A 15,957-nucleotide genomic window follows, 5' to 3' on the forward strand; every position below is an offset into this window, starting at 1 on the left:
TTGATTTTTCCAAGAATATATTTTATTACAAGGCAATTCGCACTAGGAAATGAGTGAAATGTGGCTATTGAGATAACGGTTTACACTGGAGTCAAGTGCAAAGAACCGCTTTTCCTTTGGTATTTTGCTACAAGTTGTTTGATTCTTTACCATGGGTAGTGAGCTGGATGGGATTGCTTTGGGGGTTGGTGAATTGATATGTGCTCATTATTTATATATTTTAGACTTTTTCACTTAAATTTTGATTAATTTCGACTAAAATGTCATGCATTGAGTTAGTCTATATAAATTTTTATGCACTTCTAATTATTTAACCTTGGGTTTTATATGATTTTAGTACTTAGTATTTAAATAAGTATTTTGTGGTTTTAATTAGGTTTATTCAAGCTTGAAACGCGGATTCGAGAGCAATCAGAAGCAAAATGAAGGAGCAAAAAATAAGCTAAACGCAAATGGCTATAAAAGATGTGTGAGTTGTGATCCTCAACCTGCAAGTCAGAGCTTCCCAAGCAATAAATAATATCCACGTGTTGCGGTGCGCAAGCCGTAGGTTGTGTCACTTCACTTTGCTCGGGATGTTCTCCAAGCCCGTTTTATTCTGTTTTGATGTCGATCTAATCTCTTTTCTATTCTTAATGCCCAAACACGAGTAGAAACCCTAATTAGGTCACTTAAACATCTATAAATAGGATATTTTGCTATAAACTTGAACAACTTGGGTCATATCCTTACTTTCATATATTTTTGCATTCTTCTATATTCATGAGTTGCTAAACTAATTTTCTAGTCAAGGGTATTTCAACATTTTGATTTTTCAATTTTGTGAGATATAATTGAACTCTACTCTCTTTTTATTCTTTGATATACATATATCTTATGATTTAATTACAAATATTTAGGTTTGTTAAATATGCTATATTCAACTACTTGAAATTTTTGGTTTGTCATCAATTAGAATTTAATTCTTTAATTGGTTATAATATTTGTGACAAATAATGTGATTGTGTATGTCAAAATATGCAATTCATTGTTATGTTATTATATGATTTAGTCTGAATGAACCATGTTTATGTGTTTGTTAGCTAGAATTGAGTCTCTTTTGTTTTTAATGTGATCGATAAATTGAATCCTACGCGTTCGTTATATGATTATTTGTTGATAAGGGAAATAATCGATGGTGTTTATCTTGGTTAACGAGAAAGTAAAAAGAGATTGGTTGCTAGGTGTTCATCGACAACTATAACCCGTTTATCATAGAATATTGATAATTATCTTTGCATCGAGGATCAAACCCATGAATCAAAACTAAGACTTTACCTTAATTGGATTCTCATTATATTAATTTTTTAAAATTTTATTTTGCAGTCTTTATTTTGCATAGTTTTAATTTTGTTTTAATTTTTATTTCAAACCCTCTATTGTTTTAATTTACTTGTTTTTACTAAACAAATTGAATTATCACTATTCTATATGGATTTGAGGTTTCTAATTGCTATATACAAAAATTTATAATTTTGAGTAGGATTTTTTTTTTTGGCTTCAAAACCTATCAATTTTTGGTTTCATTACTAGGGACTGGTGTTGATAATTTTATTTCCTTTTATGCCTTGATCTACTCATGCAAGTGAACTCCAGTATGATCCTAAGACTAAGAAAACTGCTCGAAGATTAAGGAAGGAAGCTCGATCAAGATCCAACCATCCATCTTCATCTTTCAAACCAAATACAAAAATCAATCCAATCGATTCGACTAGAGAATTAAAAAGTGAAGAACTAGTGGCCTGCTAAGAACCAACCACGAGAGAGTTAGCTACACCAAATATGAATCAACAAACACTTGGCATCCAATATCTAGACTAATTCATTAGTTAGATACTTTTCATGGTTTAGAAAACGAAGATCCTCACAAGCACCTGAAGGAATTCCACGTGGTGTGTTCTACTATAAGTCCTCAATGAGTATCCGGGGAATAAATCAAGCTGAGAGTCTTTCATTTTTCACTTGTGGATAGAGAAAATGATTGGTTATTTTATTTACCTTTCATATCTATAACCACGTGGATAGACATGGTAACATTATTTTTAGATAATCTTTTTTCCTGCTTCATGTGTTGCTTTCTACCAGGAAAGAGATTTCTGATATTAAGCATAATGACGTAGATACCCTCCACGAGTATTAAGAGAGATTCAAGCAATCGTGTGCTACTTGACATGAAATTTCGAAACAATTTCTCATCCAATATTTTTATGAATGACTCTTACCCGTGGAAAGAAAGATGGTGGATGTCTCTAGCAGATGTGTCATAGTTAACAAGACTCCTCATAAGGCTAAAGACTTGATATCGATCATGGTCGCCAATTCACAACAATTTAGGATTCAGAATTTTTGAGCTAACTTCTCTTGTTCAACAAATTGGTTGCAGGAAATTCTCAATAGGTGAAAGCTTATGGTATTTATGCTAATTTCGGTCACCAAATTGATATCCAAGAAGATTCAAGTGAGTATACTAATACAGTTGGAGGATTTAGGTATGGAATAAGGTCAAAAATTTTCCAAAATTCTCAACCAAGGCCTCTTGCTTCCATACAACCATCTTCTAATTTAGGTATGCCGCTTGAAAAAATTGTTAAATCTTTTGCAATTAACGCACAACAATTTCAACAGGAGACAAGATTGAGCATTCATAATCTAGAGAAACAGGTTAGTCAACTGGCAACTTCCGTGAGTAGATTGGAATCTTAAGGAAAATTGTCTTCATAAATAGTTGTTAATCCAATTAAGAACCTTAGTGCAATTACCTTGAGAAATGGTAAATAATTGAAGGAACGTAGCAAAGTGGAACACAATCGTACTGTTGAGGCAAGTTGTGTAATATGTGTTGAGTGGCACTCGGTAGTCTCTACTGCAAACTGCCACTGAGGAAGTAAAATTACTTGTCATATTTAAACTGGAAATTTTATGCAGCAAAATCTTTGGACTAGTTATTGTGTTGATATTTTGAAGATACTATAGTTCATCTATGAAAATCAATCTGTGGTTGGTGAAGATCGGGGAGAGGATTTAGAGGTGAGTGTTCTAGTCTTTAGGTGCAAATGCGAGATCTTTATACTTGGGGAGTGATAAAGTGTGATTCACTTGTTGTATTGTGGATTAAATATAGTGAAATTACTCATTGAATTAGGCTCGATAGGTGTAGGAAAACCGAACTACATAACAAACCTTGGTGTTCTTTGTGTTTTTGTTTGCATAGTTTTTGCAATGCCCAATCGTAGTGGCCACTACAGTCAAGCATTTCCATTAATTATTGTGTTATTTAGGAAACATCAACCATTAGTAGCAACACGTACTTTGGAAGAGGAAAACGAAAAAGGAGTGATTGCTCCAAAAGAACCAACTTATCAACTAGAGAATGAAGAATTGAAGACATTCATGATAAAACTTCTTTCCCAAAATAGATTTGTGAAATCTAAGAAAGAGAATGAAGAAGAGGAATTCTTAAGAATTTTCATAAAATTGAGGTAAATACTCTTTTCCTTTTTGTGATTAAACAAATACCTCAATATGCTAGGTTTCTTAAAGAGTTATGCACTTATAAGAAAATGTTGAGAGGTAATGAAAATATAAATTTGAAAGAGAATGTTTTCACGGTTCTTTAAAAGAAATTACCTCCCAAATGTGAAGACCTAACATCATACATATACACATACAAATAAAAGGGGCCCAAATGCACATAAGTGCTATGCCTAAAAGGCATTACATCATCATTCCAAGGTGTGCAATCTAATCCTTATTGGCATGCTAATTGTATTTTAACTATTTTACCAAATTTCCTAATATGATAATTTTATTAAAATTCTTATATAACCATCAAGGTATATAACACATAAGTATAACTCAGATGTTCTCATAAATCCATATTCAGATGTTCTCATAAAGTTACACTTTGATTTCCAAATATCACATCAACACTAAATTTACTAGTAGAATTAGATAGATTTATTAACATGATATATTTACTTTTTAAAAAGATAAAATATAATCTGACTTCTAATATAGAGAATCCGTGATAGTTTTACCCAATATATTCATACAATTAACATTTAAAGTTTAGGAAAATAATAATTAAAAAATGAGAAAATTGTATAAGAGTGATGTGGGCCATTTCATAATTGGGCCCACCAAAGGTATTAGAAAATAAAACAAAACAGCGATAATAAAGCTGGATGTGGTCCACGTGGGGTCCTACACCGCCTTGAACTTGCAACCATTCCTTACACGTGTCGAAAGAAAAAAAAAGCTCTTTAACAGTTCCTATTATTACAACACTGTCACCTCAAATTTTCCCAGCCTAAAACCTTTAACCGTTGAAAAGCCGTTAAACGCGCCAATTTTTCAACTGTCTCGTATTCCCATTTTTTTTTCATTAAAAATAAATTGCGTTGATGTCCCAAAATAAATTGTCATTTCGATTAAGATTTTGTAAATTGAAATAAAGTCCCCACTATTTCAATTATTGGTTAATAATTTAAACATATCTTATTCTGAATAAAACAAAATAAAGAGATAATTCAAAACTTAATAAAAATGTGTCTTAGTTCGATTAATATGGATATTATCTAAAGCACATTATCTTCCTATTTATGAGTTGGGGAGGGAATAAATTCTAACCATTATATGGAAAAGAACAAATATGATCTAAACCTATAATGAAATTGTTCAACAAATAAAATGGATTGTTTTGAAATCGGATTATATTATTTGTATGGTATAATTTAATTTAATATTTAAAGATGTTATGAATTTCTTGAGAAAAAAAATATATAAATATAGGGGTGGGAGAAAAGTCACCTTCCAAATTCCCCACACCAATAAATAAAATATTTACAATAATCTAAACTTTTTATATTAAATTTTTAAAAAAATCCCAATTTCTCCCTTAGTCTTGTATGCATAACAAAGTTGACAAATATATATAATATATAGCCAACAATGATGCAGAAAGAAATACATGGCAGCACCCCATTTCTTCATCATCTTCTTCATATAAAACCCACAGAGAAAATAATCTTTTAGAACTTTCTCGTTTGTGAAAAAGAAAAAAAAACATCTGGGATTTCTTCACTGAAAAGAACTACTATTAAAGGTATGAAGAATTTGATGTATTTCTCTATAAATTCTGGTTATATATATAGCTGTTTTTCTTAGTCTCGTTATATTGATCATTGAATTTGCTTTCGTTAACTAAATTTAGTATACAGTGAAGAAAACTAGAGCTGTTTTTTTTACTTTTAGAACAGATTGGATGAGAAAATTTTTCTAGCTTTTTTGATATTATGGATGAATTTGACAAATGATGAAATCGGATTTTTTTTTCTCTTGGGTTATTATGATTACGAGATTGAAATTAAGTTATGTTTAATCATAGATTTGGTGCTTTATTTTTTTTTATTTTTTTAGAAAAAAAATGCCTGGATTAGCTATGGATGCAAGGAATGGAGAAAGTGGAGTTGTGGAACTCAACAATGGAGTTTCCACTGCTTATAAAGATAGTTTTGTTGAAGAAAGATCTCCAAGAAGTGCATTGAGTCCAAAGAGTCAACACGGTTTGGCCATTGATGGGGAAATGGAAGCTTCCATTGAGCAGCTTTATCATAATGTCTATGAGATGCAGAGCTCTGAACAATCTCCATCCATGTCTAGCTATGGATCGTACATTGATGAATCGAGGATCGATTCTGAATTGCGCCATCTTGTTAGGGATTTTGGCGTTGTTGAAACGACAGAAGAGGTTGTTGCAGAGAAAAATGAAACAGAAGGTGTTTGTGACTTGGCCTCTAAGAAACAACAAAGTGAGTCTGGTGAGAAAACGATGAATAAGAAGAAGAAGAAGAAGGACCAAGCTCGAGGTGTTAAGCATCGGTATCGGTTGCAATCAGATACCGAAGCATCGGCAAAATCGAGTCCAAAGAGCAAATCTTCTCAAGAGAAAAATCCATTTGAAAAGGAGAGGAATGCAAGAAAAGTAGTAAATGCAGCTTCTCCTTTGGGGAAACAAAGGAATTCTCTAGTGGACGGATCAGAAAATCCGGACCTTGGACCAGTTTTGCTCAAGCAGACAAGGGATATGATGTCTTCCGGTGAAAATCCGAAGAAGGCCCTTGAATTGGCTCTTCGAGCAACAAAATCATTCGAGAAATGCACGGATGGCAAACCAAGCCTAGACCTCGTAATGTCTTTTCATGTTCTTGCAGCATTATACTCCAACTTAGGCCAATACAATGAAGCAATTCCAGTTCTTGAGCGCTCGATCGAGATTCCAGTAATTGAGGATGGCCAAACTCATGCACTTGCTAAATTTGCTGGATGCATGCAGTTAGGTGATACCTATGCAATGCAGGGCCAAATCGAGAACTCAATATTGTGTTATACAGCAGGTTTGGAGATCCAAAGACAAGTTCTTGGAGAAACTGATCCTCGAGTAGGCGAGACATGTCGGTATGTGGCTGAAGCACACGTACAAGCACTGCAGTTTGATGAGGCTGAGAAGCTTTGTCAAATAGCTCTTGACATCCACGGTGAGAATGGTGCACCGGCTTCTATCGAAGAAGCTGCTGATAGAAAACTCATGGGACTCATTTGTGACTCAAAAGGAGACTACGAATCAGCCCTCGAGCACTATGTTTTAGCTAGCATGGCCATGGCAGCAAATGGCAATGAAGTGGATGTTGCTTCAATTGATTGTAGTATCGGAGATGCATATTTATCGTTGGCTCGGTACGATGAGGCAATTTTGGCTTATCAAAAAGCACTCACAGTGTATAAATCTGCAAAAGGAGAGAATCATCCAAGAGTTGCTTCGGTTTACGTTCGGTTGGCTGATTTGCACAATAAGATAGGAAAAGTAAGGGATTCCCGAACTTATTGCGAGGATGCACTCCGGATTTACGGAAAGCCAAACCCTGGAATCCCCTCTGAAGAGATTGCCAGTGGCCTCATTGACATTGCTGCTATATATCAATCTATGCATGATCTGGATCAAGCACTCAAACTACTTAAGAAGGCTTTAACCATTTTTGGCGAAGCCCCGGGTCAACAAAGTACAATTGCAGGCATTGAAGCACAGATGGGAGTCATGTATTATATGATGGCGAGCTATACCGATTCCTACAATACCTTCAAAAGTTCCATTTCCAAGTTCCGAGCTAGCGGAGAAAAGAAGTCTGCCTTGTTCGGTATCGCTCTGAATCAAATGGGGCTTGCCTGCATTCAACGATACTCAATAAACGAGGCAACCGATCTGTTCGAAGAAGCAAGGAACATATTAGAGAAGGAATATGGTCCATATCACCCTGATACATTAGGGGTGTATAGCAATCTAGCTGGTACCTATGATGCAATGGGAAGGTAATTAATCCTTAAGACTCGGTGTATAGTTTGCGGATGTTGGGTTTTGATTATATATTTGTAACACACATTTGCCGATGTCGAGATTCAATTATAGACATTTTCTCGGGGGTTTTTTTTCACATGTTTTTATTATATTTCACAGGTTGAATGATGCCATTGAAATCCTGGATTATGTTGTTGACATAAGAGAAGAGAAGCTCGGAACAGCGAATCCAGATGTTATCGACGAGAAACGAAGGTTAGGGGAGTTATTGAAGGAAGCAGGCCGGGTTCGGAGCCGAAAACCGAGATCATTAGTGACCCTTCTTACACCAGCACTCAGATAATCAAAGATGACGGTATCAAGGTATCATAATGCTATTTTATGCAAATATAATATGTAAAGAAAAATACATTGTGGAAGAGCATATTTCAGACCAAAACCATTTATCATATATAAAAAAAAAACAAAAAAAAAAACAGGGTAACATTCAAGAGTTGTATGATTCATCATTGGTAAGATTCCTTTGTAACATTCTTCTTTGTATGTTTATCAATAAAGATATGGGTGGCATTTTGTTTTCTTACACTATTGCACCAAACTATCCATATACTTAAATCCTTTGCTTGTTTTTTATGTTTTTAAAAAAGTTTTCATACCCATCATTTATATCTTACACATAATCGAAGATAAATAATGTATATGTATATATGTATATATGTATATATTTATATTTGACATTGACTTAAATTTTGGATCACATCGAGTGATTATTGGTAACAACTTATAGTTAAAATTTGGTTAAAAAGGAACCAGCAAAGATAAGTTGCCTTTGAAGACTAGGGCAGTAGTTGGTTGTGATGTTTATATGCTGAAAGTGAGAATTGATTGATCTGCCAATTTTGAAAGAAATTTATGACCATCCTTGCTTGGCCTTTTCCCTTTATTACAAGCAATCCAACTTAGATTGTTGCACCACACCAAAGAAAGAATAGTATATCAAGATAGACTTTTGTGAAGAATTCCTCAATTAGACTGTTAAATTGAAAATGCTTACAAACAACCACAAGCCTAAATCTTTAACTATAATTTACTATATAAAGTGCTTTTAAGTTTTACCTAATCTCTAGGCTAATATGAGAAAGGACAAGTCTCCCTCAATTTGAAATGGTGGGTAAAAAATGACCCATTAAAATGCAATTCTAGAAGCATACATGCCTGTCGCATATACCTTAAACATCAACACCATCACAATTTTAACTAAATTATGTTACTCGGATTCTTTATCTTCATGCTTATTAAATAGTTTGTTATATTTGTAAGATTACATTGCACGAACTTTTGATCATATCTTTATATATGGACATGTTTGATATTGGGAAAAAGGATAGAATGACATGACTCTTGAACAAGTTTTTAAAATATTATATCTTTGATACACTATACCCGATATTTACCTAGAATCTGAATTCGTGTTAAAAAGTTTTGTTGCATGGTCTTGTCATCAGCTCTTCTTTATTTTCGTTGAAGTCTATTGAGACGAGATTATTTTCTTTATCTAAACCTGTTTTTGGTTTAGCCCAACCTGAAAGGCTAAATTTACTATTCATTTAATATGAAATATATTTATTTTACAATTAAATCCAAATAATTTTTTAATTAATAAATAATGATTTGGCCTAGCTAATCCAATCCAAGATCAAGTTTTTCTTGTCTAAACTTAGTCAAAAGCAAATCAAATTTATTAGACAGGACAAAGAACTCAATCCTTAAAAAGGTCTAACCAAACCGCGTATTCTTAAAAACTACTCAGAAATTATGCTAAAGAACTTAAACTGAAACATTAGTTCTTGAAACTGTCTCATCCACAAAACTCAGTTCAGAATTCAGATTATAATGTGAGGCAGGAAAGAAAAGTAAAAAAGGTGAAGATTCAAAGCCTCATCTTTGCATGGATGATAATGTCCCTAGTAGAGCTTCCAATGGAGTATGGTGGCCACATCTTTTACCTAAAAAAAATGCAGTGAATAAGGTTATTTTAAAGTTTGCTTAAATCAGTAGAGGTGCTCAGTCGGTAAGTTGGGTTTAATAATCAAATTGAATTAATCCAAGTCATCAAAACAAATTTATTTTGGATGAAATTATTCCAATTTGATTAATTTGGTCAAAAACTGATAATTTTATAAATCCAAACATAAACCTTCATATATCTAATCAAAAAAGCATAGAATCTTAACCTAATAAATAACCAAAAAGGCATTCAAATGTCATATTATAGTTATTTTAGCAATTACTTTCATTAACCAAACTGATTTTTTTTATCATTAATTAATTAACCGAACCGAAGTAAATTTCTACCGATTAATTCAATTAAAACCGAATAATGAACACCTCTTTAAAGGAGAATTTATAGATGGAGAGAGCCACCGCAGCCACCACTGCAGACGGTGGGAGGCAGGTGATCTCTATCATCTACATTTATTGTAATAGACGATAAAGACATGAACATAGTACATTGTTAAGAAAAAGGATTGGTAGTTAAGGAACAAAGATGGTGTCAATGGTGATGGTTTGGTGTGTTTTCATACAGAGAGAGAACTTGAAAGTTGGAACTGAAGACTCCATAGCTCGAAACTTCCTTTAACGAAGTCATAGTAACCGCCCTTGATTCCCAGGGTTTTCTTCACCAATCCATCTCTCACAAATGGATAACTCAGCAGGTTTCCAAGGGATACATTCACTGCTTCCTGAAAAACATTATTTATCAAATGCACCCCATAAATTGTTTGGCACTGCAAAATTGTTATTTTCAATTGAAAAAAAAAAGGACTGAAAATCCGACCGGTGTGACCTTCGATGACCCGTTTTCTTTTAGAGTCATTGAATCACTAGTTCTTGGGAACGTGTTGGACCAAAAGGGCTACCAGTACCCCATTGAACCTGTATGACCTTAAACCGTTTTCTTTTGGTTCATTTAACCCCTAGTTCTTGGAAATGTACCGAACCAAAAGGGCTACCAGTTCCCATTGAACTCATGCGATATTGAACCGTTTTCGTTTGGTTCATTGAGTCCCTACCCTAGCTCTTGGGAATGTGCCAGACCCGAAATCAAACCAGCGTGACCTTTAAGTCATTGAACCGTGTTCTTTTGGTTCATTAAATCCCTAGTTCTTGGGAATGTTCTGAACCGAAAGGGCTACCAATTTCCCATTGAACCGGTTCTTTTTTTTCTTCACTTGTTTTGGAATCTATTCTATTCAATTAAACAACTTAACGGTTCCATTAGTTCCTTTACAAGAAAAGTGAGCAATTAAGTCCTTATTATACATTTGAAGTAAAGATGTAAATTTTCAAGGTGAAAGTACCAGTAAGTATCTCCATTATAGGGACTGGATCAAATTAGTCCTACTATTACATGCATCAATTTTATCCCTCGACTATTAAAAAGAATCAAATAAGACCAAATTGTGAAAGAGTTAACATTTACTATTATAAAAATAATATGAAAAATCATTTACAGCTTAACTCCAAAAAAACAAATTTCATTAGCAGAACCATAAAAGAACTTTCAAAATATCAACTCTATTAATCGTAAACGACATTTTCTAAACAGTAAATGTCAGCTCTTGAAATTTGGACTTACTTTATTCTTTTTAATAGTATAGAGATTAAATTGGCCCATTTAATAAAAAATGAACTAATTTGATCCAATCTCGGGCCAACCGGGTACATTCAACAAAATTTTAAACAGTAGTACCTTTAAACGTCAAAAAAGCTTACTTGTTATATTTTAAATTGACAAAGTAAAAGTGGACAATTTAGTCCTTTTTGTGTTTAAAATTGCTGAATTTTATATATTTTTTCTTTTGCATGTTACTATAAAACATGATATTTTTTAACAATTTAAAATTTTACAACCTTTTGCTCCAAAACTAAATATACAGATATTAAATTGCAAAGTTTAAGAGTATAGGGCCTAATTTGCTCTTCAGCCTACAGTACAGGGACACGTCAAGTAGTTTAACTCTTCTGTTCGCTTAAAGAAACTGAGATTTCCATTTCCATAGTAGAGGTTGTAATCAAACAAGATTACTAATGTCGAGATTAGAATCTCATATCTATCCAATACCACTTCTTTAAAGATAACTATATCGACCAACTAGACTAAATTGAGAGTTTGAAACTGAAATTTAAGGTGTTTACCTTCTCGCAGTGTGTACATTGGACTCCCAAAGGCTCACCACCATGTTCAGCTAGCACCTTGGTCTTAGCAGGGATTCCAATCTTAACCCAATCCTCTATGAAATCACTGCAAAATCTCAATCAAATTAGACTAGTTTTTTCCTCATAAAATCTATCAGTTTTTTACGAAAAAACAATTTAAGGCCTTACGTTGAGTTGTTTCCATCAAATGGGAAAGACATAAGCCCCTTGATTCCACCACAGGCACTGTGTCCAATCACCACAATTTCTTGTACCTGTATAAAAGATATTAACACTTTCATTTGCATGAGATTGCTAAGAATAAAGTACGGATGGTGCAGTAATCAAACCGAGTCGAAGTCAAATAATGACTGAGTTCGGGTTCGCTCGAGCTTAGCTTGAAATAAAATTGAAGTACTCAAACTTTGCTCTATTAAAGTTATTTACATGATTTAAATACTCAACCTTGTTCCATGTACAATTTTTTATTTATTTAATAATGAACATTTACCTAATAATATTAAAAAATTCATATTATGGCTATGAATAAAAAGCTCAACTAGGCTTACAAGCTGCTCAAGTCAAGTATTAAGATATTCGAATTCGACTTGCTCAATAGCTCAAGCTGCTTGAGCTCGACACGAGAATGATTGATTTGGATTCGAGCTTTTTTAAGCTAAATTCAAATAGGTTGCCAGCACAAGTGTCACATTTACATTCCTAATTATAGATACGAACACTAAACCTGAAGTCTATTATTTTTAACCCAAAAATCTAAACAAGAACGAGTTTGAACCTCTACATAGAATACTTCACCTTGAGATGCAAAACTGCATATTCAATAGCAGATCCAATGCCAGCATATTTAATCTGCCATATAACATAGACAAAAAGGTCAACAACATGATTCTAATACATCCATGAACTGAAATTTCAGATAGAATAGCAGCTAAGCATATTGAGTCTAAAAGGAACCTGGTCATATGGTGGCACCATGTTAGCAACATTACGGACCACAAAAGCTTCACCAGGTTGCATGTCCAGCACATGAGATGGGCAGACCCTAGAGTCCGAGCAGGCAACAATCATATACTGCAAACATTTATTCAAACACTTAGTGTGCTATATTTTGTTAAATTGAATAACAAATTATCCCAAAAGGTTGAATCCATTGGAACTCGAAGACTGGGACACTATATATGTTATATTGGATATATGTACCTTAGGGCTTTGACCCTTGGCAAGCTCACCATACAGAGCAGGATTCTTTCTGCAAAAAGAAGGAACAAAAGAAAGAAAAATGGTGAGGTATTTACAAAAAAAAAAAAAGTGAAAAGAAAAAGGGGGGGGGGGAAGAGAAATTACTCATATTTTTCTTTCTTGAAGTAAACGAAGCCTTCTTTCAGTCTCTCAACAGAAGAGTCAGATGGTTTGCCATCAGCTGATGCTGTGTTTAACTCTGCTGTTATTTGATCTACCCTTGCAGCTGCTTCAGCTTTCAGTTCTCCTTTCTCACTACATGCAATCAACAATTACATAATTAAAATTTTCACAAGCAGGTGGATAGGTGCCAGGCTACCACCTCAAAGCTATGTGTTGGGCTCGGCTCAACATTCAAGATACTTTTTGTAATTTTTTTTAATTTTAATTTTATATATTATTTAATTTATATCACATAAAATTAAATAATAATAAGTGACGAGTTTAATGGAGTTGAAATTGAATTATAAATTTTTAAGTGCTTAAAATATAATTTTATTATTTATTAATTTCTAATTTCATCATTTTCGAATGGACTAAATAGAATTTTCCTTCATTTCTAAGAAAGTCAAACTTTCATTCATTTTTGAGATGGTCAAAGTATAATTTTACCTTAGGTTAATATAAATTTTCATTATTCATGAAAGAACTAAATTGTATGATTTCCATTTTGGGGACAACTCTTACCTACCCTTTTAAAATTGCCCCTAATATAATACTATATAAGCTTAAATAAAAAATTTATCTAAAATATTTAATTAAAAATAATATTGACGAGCTTAAAACTAATTTAAGTTAATAATTTATAAATATAAATGGATTTGAGTAAAATTTTAAATTCATACATCAAAATCGAACTTAATCAAACATAAAAATATATTAATATCACGTATAAATCCAATTTGATTTTAGATTTGATGGAATAGTTATATATATATAATAAAGACGTTATAAAATTATCAAGGTAGGGATGATATACCTGAGAAGTTTCTTGAGAGCTTCAATGGCTTCGTCGTAGGACTTGTTTCCCATCTCTTCTCTCTGTCAAATTTCAAACTCCAATCAATATTTTCACACCATTCTTTCTTTTTTAAAAACTTATTTATTACTTGTCGATTAAGTTTTAGTTTGACTAATATAGACATTGTTACTAATGTAAGAAAATGTTGGTTCGAGTGTACTGAAGCGTATTATCCTCCTATTTATGGGTTAGAGAAAGACTATGAATAGTTCTAAACATTATGCCAAAAAAAACAGATATACCAAATTGTTAAAAAAAAACATATTTATTACTTTGTACATCTTTTAAGTAATTTAAGACATGCGTTTTTGCTCTACGTGTCACCTTCCTCAATAAAAATTGTTTTAATTATATTATAATTAAATTTTAATTCAAATTGGAAAGTGATTTAAAGAAATTTATTTTTGCAAACTAATAATAATTTATAATGTCATGTTATAATTTGGGCAAATTAAAAGAAAAAAAAAATTAAAGGAGAAAATTATGGTATTATATATATTTTAAAAATATCGTAATAATATTCATATTTTATAGAATATAAAAAATTTAAAAACCCCAATGTTATAAGTTTTTGAAATATCATAATAATATCACTTATAGTAAATTGATTCTTTTAATATCATTAAATAAGAACGTATGTCATGTCGCATGTATATATTATTGGACGTTATACATTTTCTTTACATTAATTGAAATAAAATTTCTAATTTATACACTATTTTTATCAAAAAAAGAAGAGTAAAATATGAGAATTGGGATATAATTCAAATTCAATTTACTAAAAACCTATTTTATTTTGTGTTTTTAAATAATGATTTGCTTTTGGTTAAATTCTTGTTTAGGCCCTCTACTATACTCATGTTTGGGCTTTAGTGCATATAGCCCATTTACGAAGTTATTAATGAGTCCAGATAGTTAACATCATTGACTTTTATCATGCAACTAAAGATTTCACTTTTATAAGATCTCATTATGTTAATATGAAAATTTTGTGTTGAAAAAGGTAAATTAATTACGCGAGCATTTTTACTTGAATAGTTTAACAATTTTGATTATTTAATCACATTATAAGAGTAGAAGACTTAAATCAAGCCAAATTAAAGTTTAGTGACTAAATTTCAAACCCAATTATGATAAGGGATCAAAATCATAATTTAACCTTTTTTTATTTTACAAGAAAGAACTTAACGTGGGAAAAGAGAACTTTTCACTTTTTTTTTTCTCTATTGCTGCATTTTCACCGAAATCACTTAATCAAAGACAAAGAATTCATTAATGCAAAATCATAGATATATTATTAATTATTTTAAAAAAAAAAGAAGAAGAAGAAAAAAAAATGTATACCGGGGTGAGCAAAGGAATAGGGGCAGCAAAAACCGGGCGGTCTTGGATAAGAGTCGGAGGAGAAGGAGAAGAGTTAAGGCTAGCGACGACTGAAGGCCGCAATGTAGGTCGTCGACGAGCGGAAAAAGAGGAGGTGGTAGTGGTGGAAGAAGAGGAGGTAAGGCACCAACCGTTGATAGAAGCCGTCGACATTGCCACGCAAAATGATGGATACAATTTAGTTGGAAATTTATATCATAATTTTCATCACATATAAATTTCTTCAGTGTCTTCAAAAGCGATAATGAAAGCGAAAGGTTGGTGAATGAGAGCTTCTACTTGTTGTAGATTAGGTTTGAACGTTGGAGATTCAATTTTTCATTTTTCTTTTTTGAAAAAAAATAATAAAAAAGTTTGTTCATCCTTCGATTTTTTTATATTTTTATTTGTTTTTGTGCATGTTTGGGACTTGCATGCAACGACCTTTCTCCACGTATAGTAAACCCATGATTTTTGTGGTCTTCATTTGCCACTTTTTGCTTGGATTCCCACTATATAGTTATTGCATCTAACTGCAAAAACATTTATATTTATTACTTCATTGGGTTGGTTCACCCGTTAAATAAATATTATTTGAGAGTATTTTTATTATTTTATATTAAATTTATATAAATAAATATTTATATTTATTCGATATATGATGTGCCTGTTTGAATTGATGTCATGAGTTAATTAGACATTACTTCAATTGGGAAATGATTAA

The 15,957-nt window shown here is 32.4% G+C and overlaps 1 protein-coding gene and 1 pseudogene across 1 annotated transcript; one reads left to right on the plus strand and one right to left on the minus strand.

Annotated features, from left to right (window-relative positions):
• The first annotated feature begins 4,960 nt into the window (after positions 1-4,960).
• LOC107892287 (protein KINESIN LIGHT CHAIN-RELATED 2-like) lies at positions 4,961-9,289 on the plus strand (annotated as a pseudogene).
• Positions 9,204-15,747, minus strand: LOC107892288 (carbonic anhydrase, chloroplastic). The gene is made up of 10 exons (XM_016817321.2): positions 15,216-15,747; positions 13,830-13,891; positions 12,956-13,105; positions 12,812-12,860; positions 12,566-12,682; positions 12,407-12,460; positions 11,780-11,865; positions 11,591-11,696; positions 9,976-10,134; positions 9,204-9,396 (listed from the first exon to the last, which is right to left on the minus strand). Exons 1-10 carry the CDS (start codon positions 15,405-15,407, stop codon positions 9,355-9,357), a joined length of 1,017 nt encoding a protein of 338 aa, XP_016672810.1. The 5' UTR covers positions 15,408-15,747; the 3' UTR covers positions 9,204-9,354.
• Between the last annotated feature and the right edge of the window lie 210 nt (positions 15,748-15,957).

This window comes from Gossypium hirsutum, chromosome D09 (assembly GCF_007990345.1).
Source record: "Gossypium hirsutum isolate 1008001.06 chromosome D09, Gossypium_hirsutum_v2.1, whole genome shotgun sequence".
Taxonomy (NCBI): domain Eukaryota; kingdom Viridiplantae; phylum Streptophyta; class Magnoliopsida; order Malvales; family Malvaceae; genus Gossypium; species Gossypium hirsutum.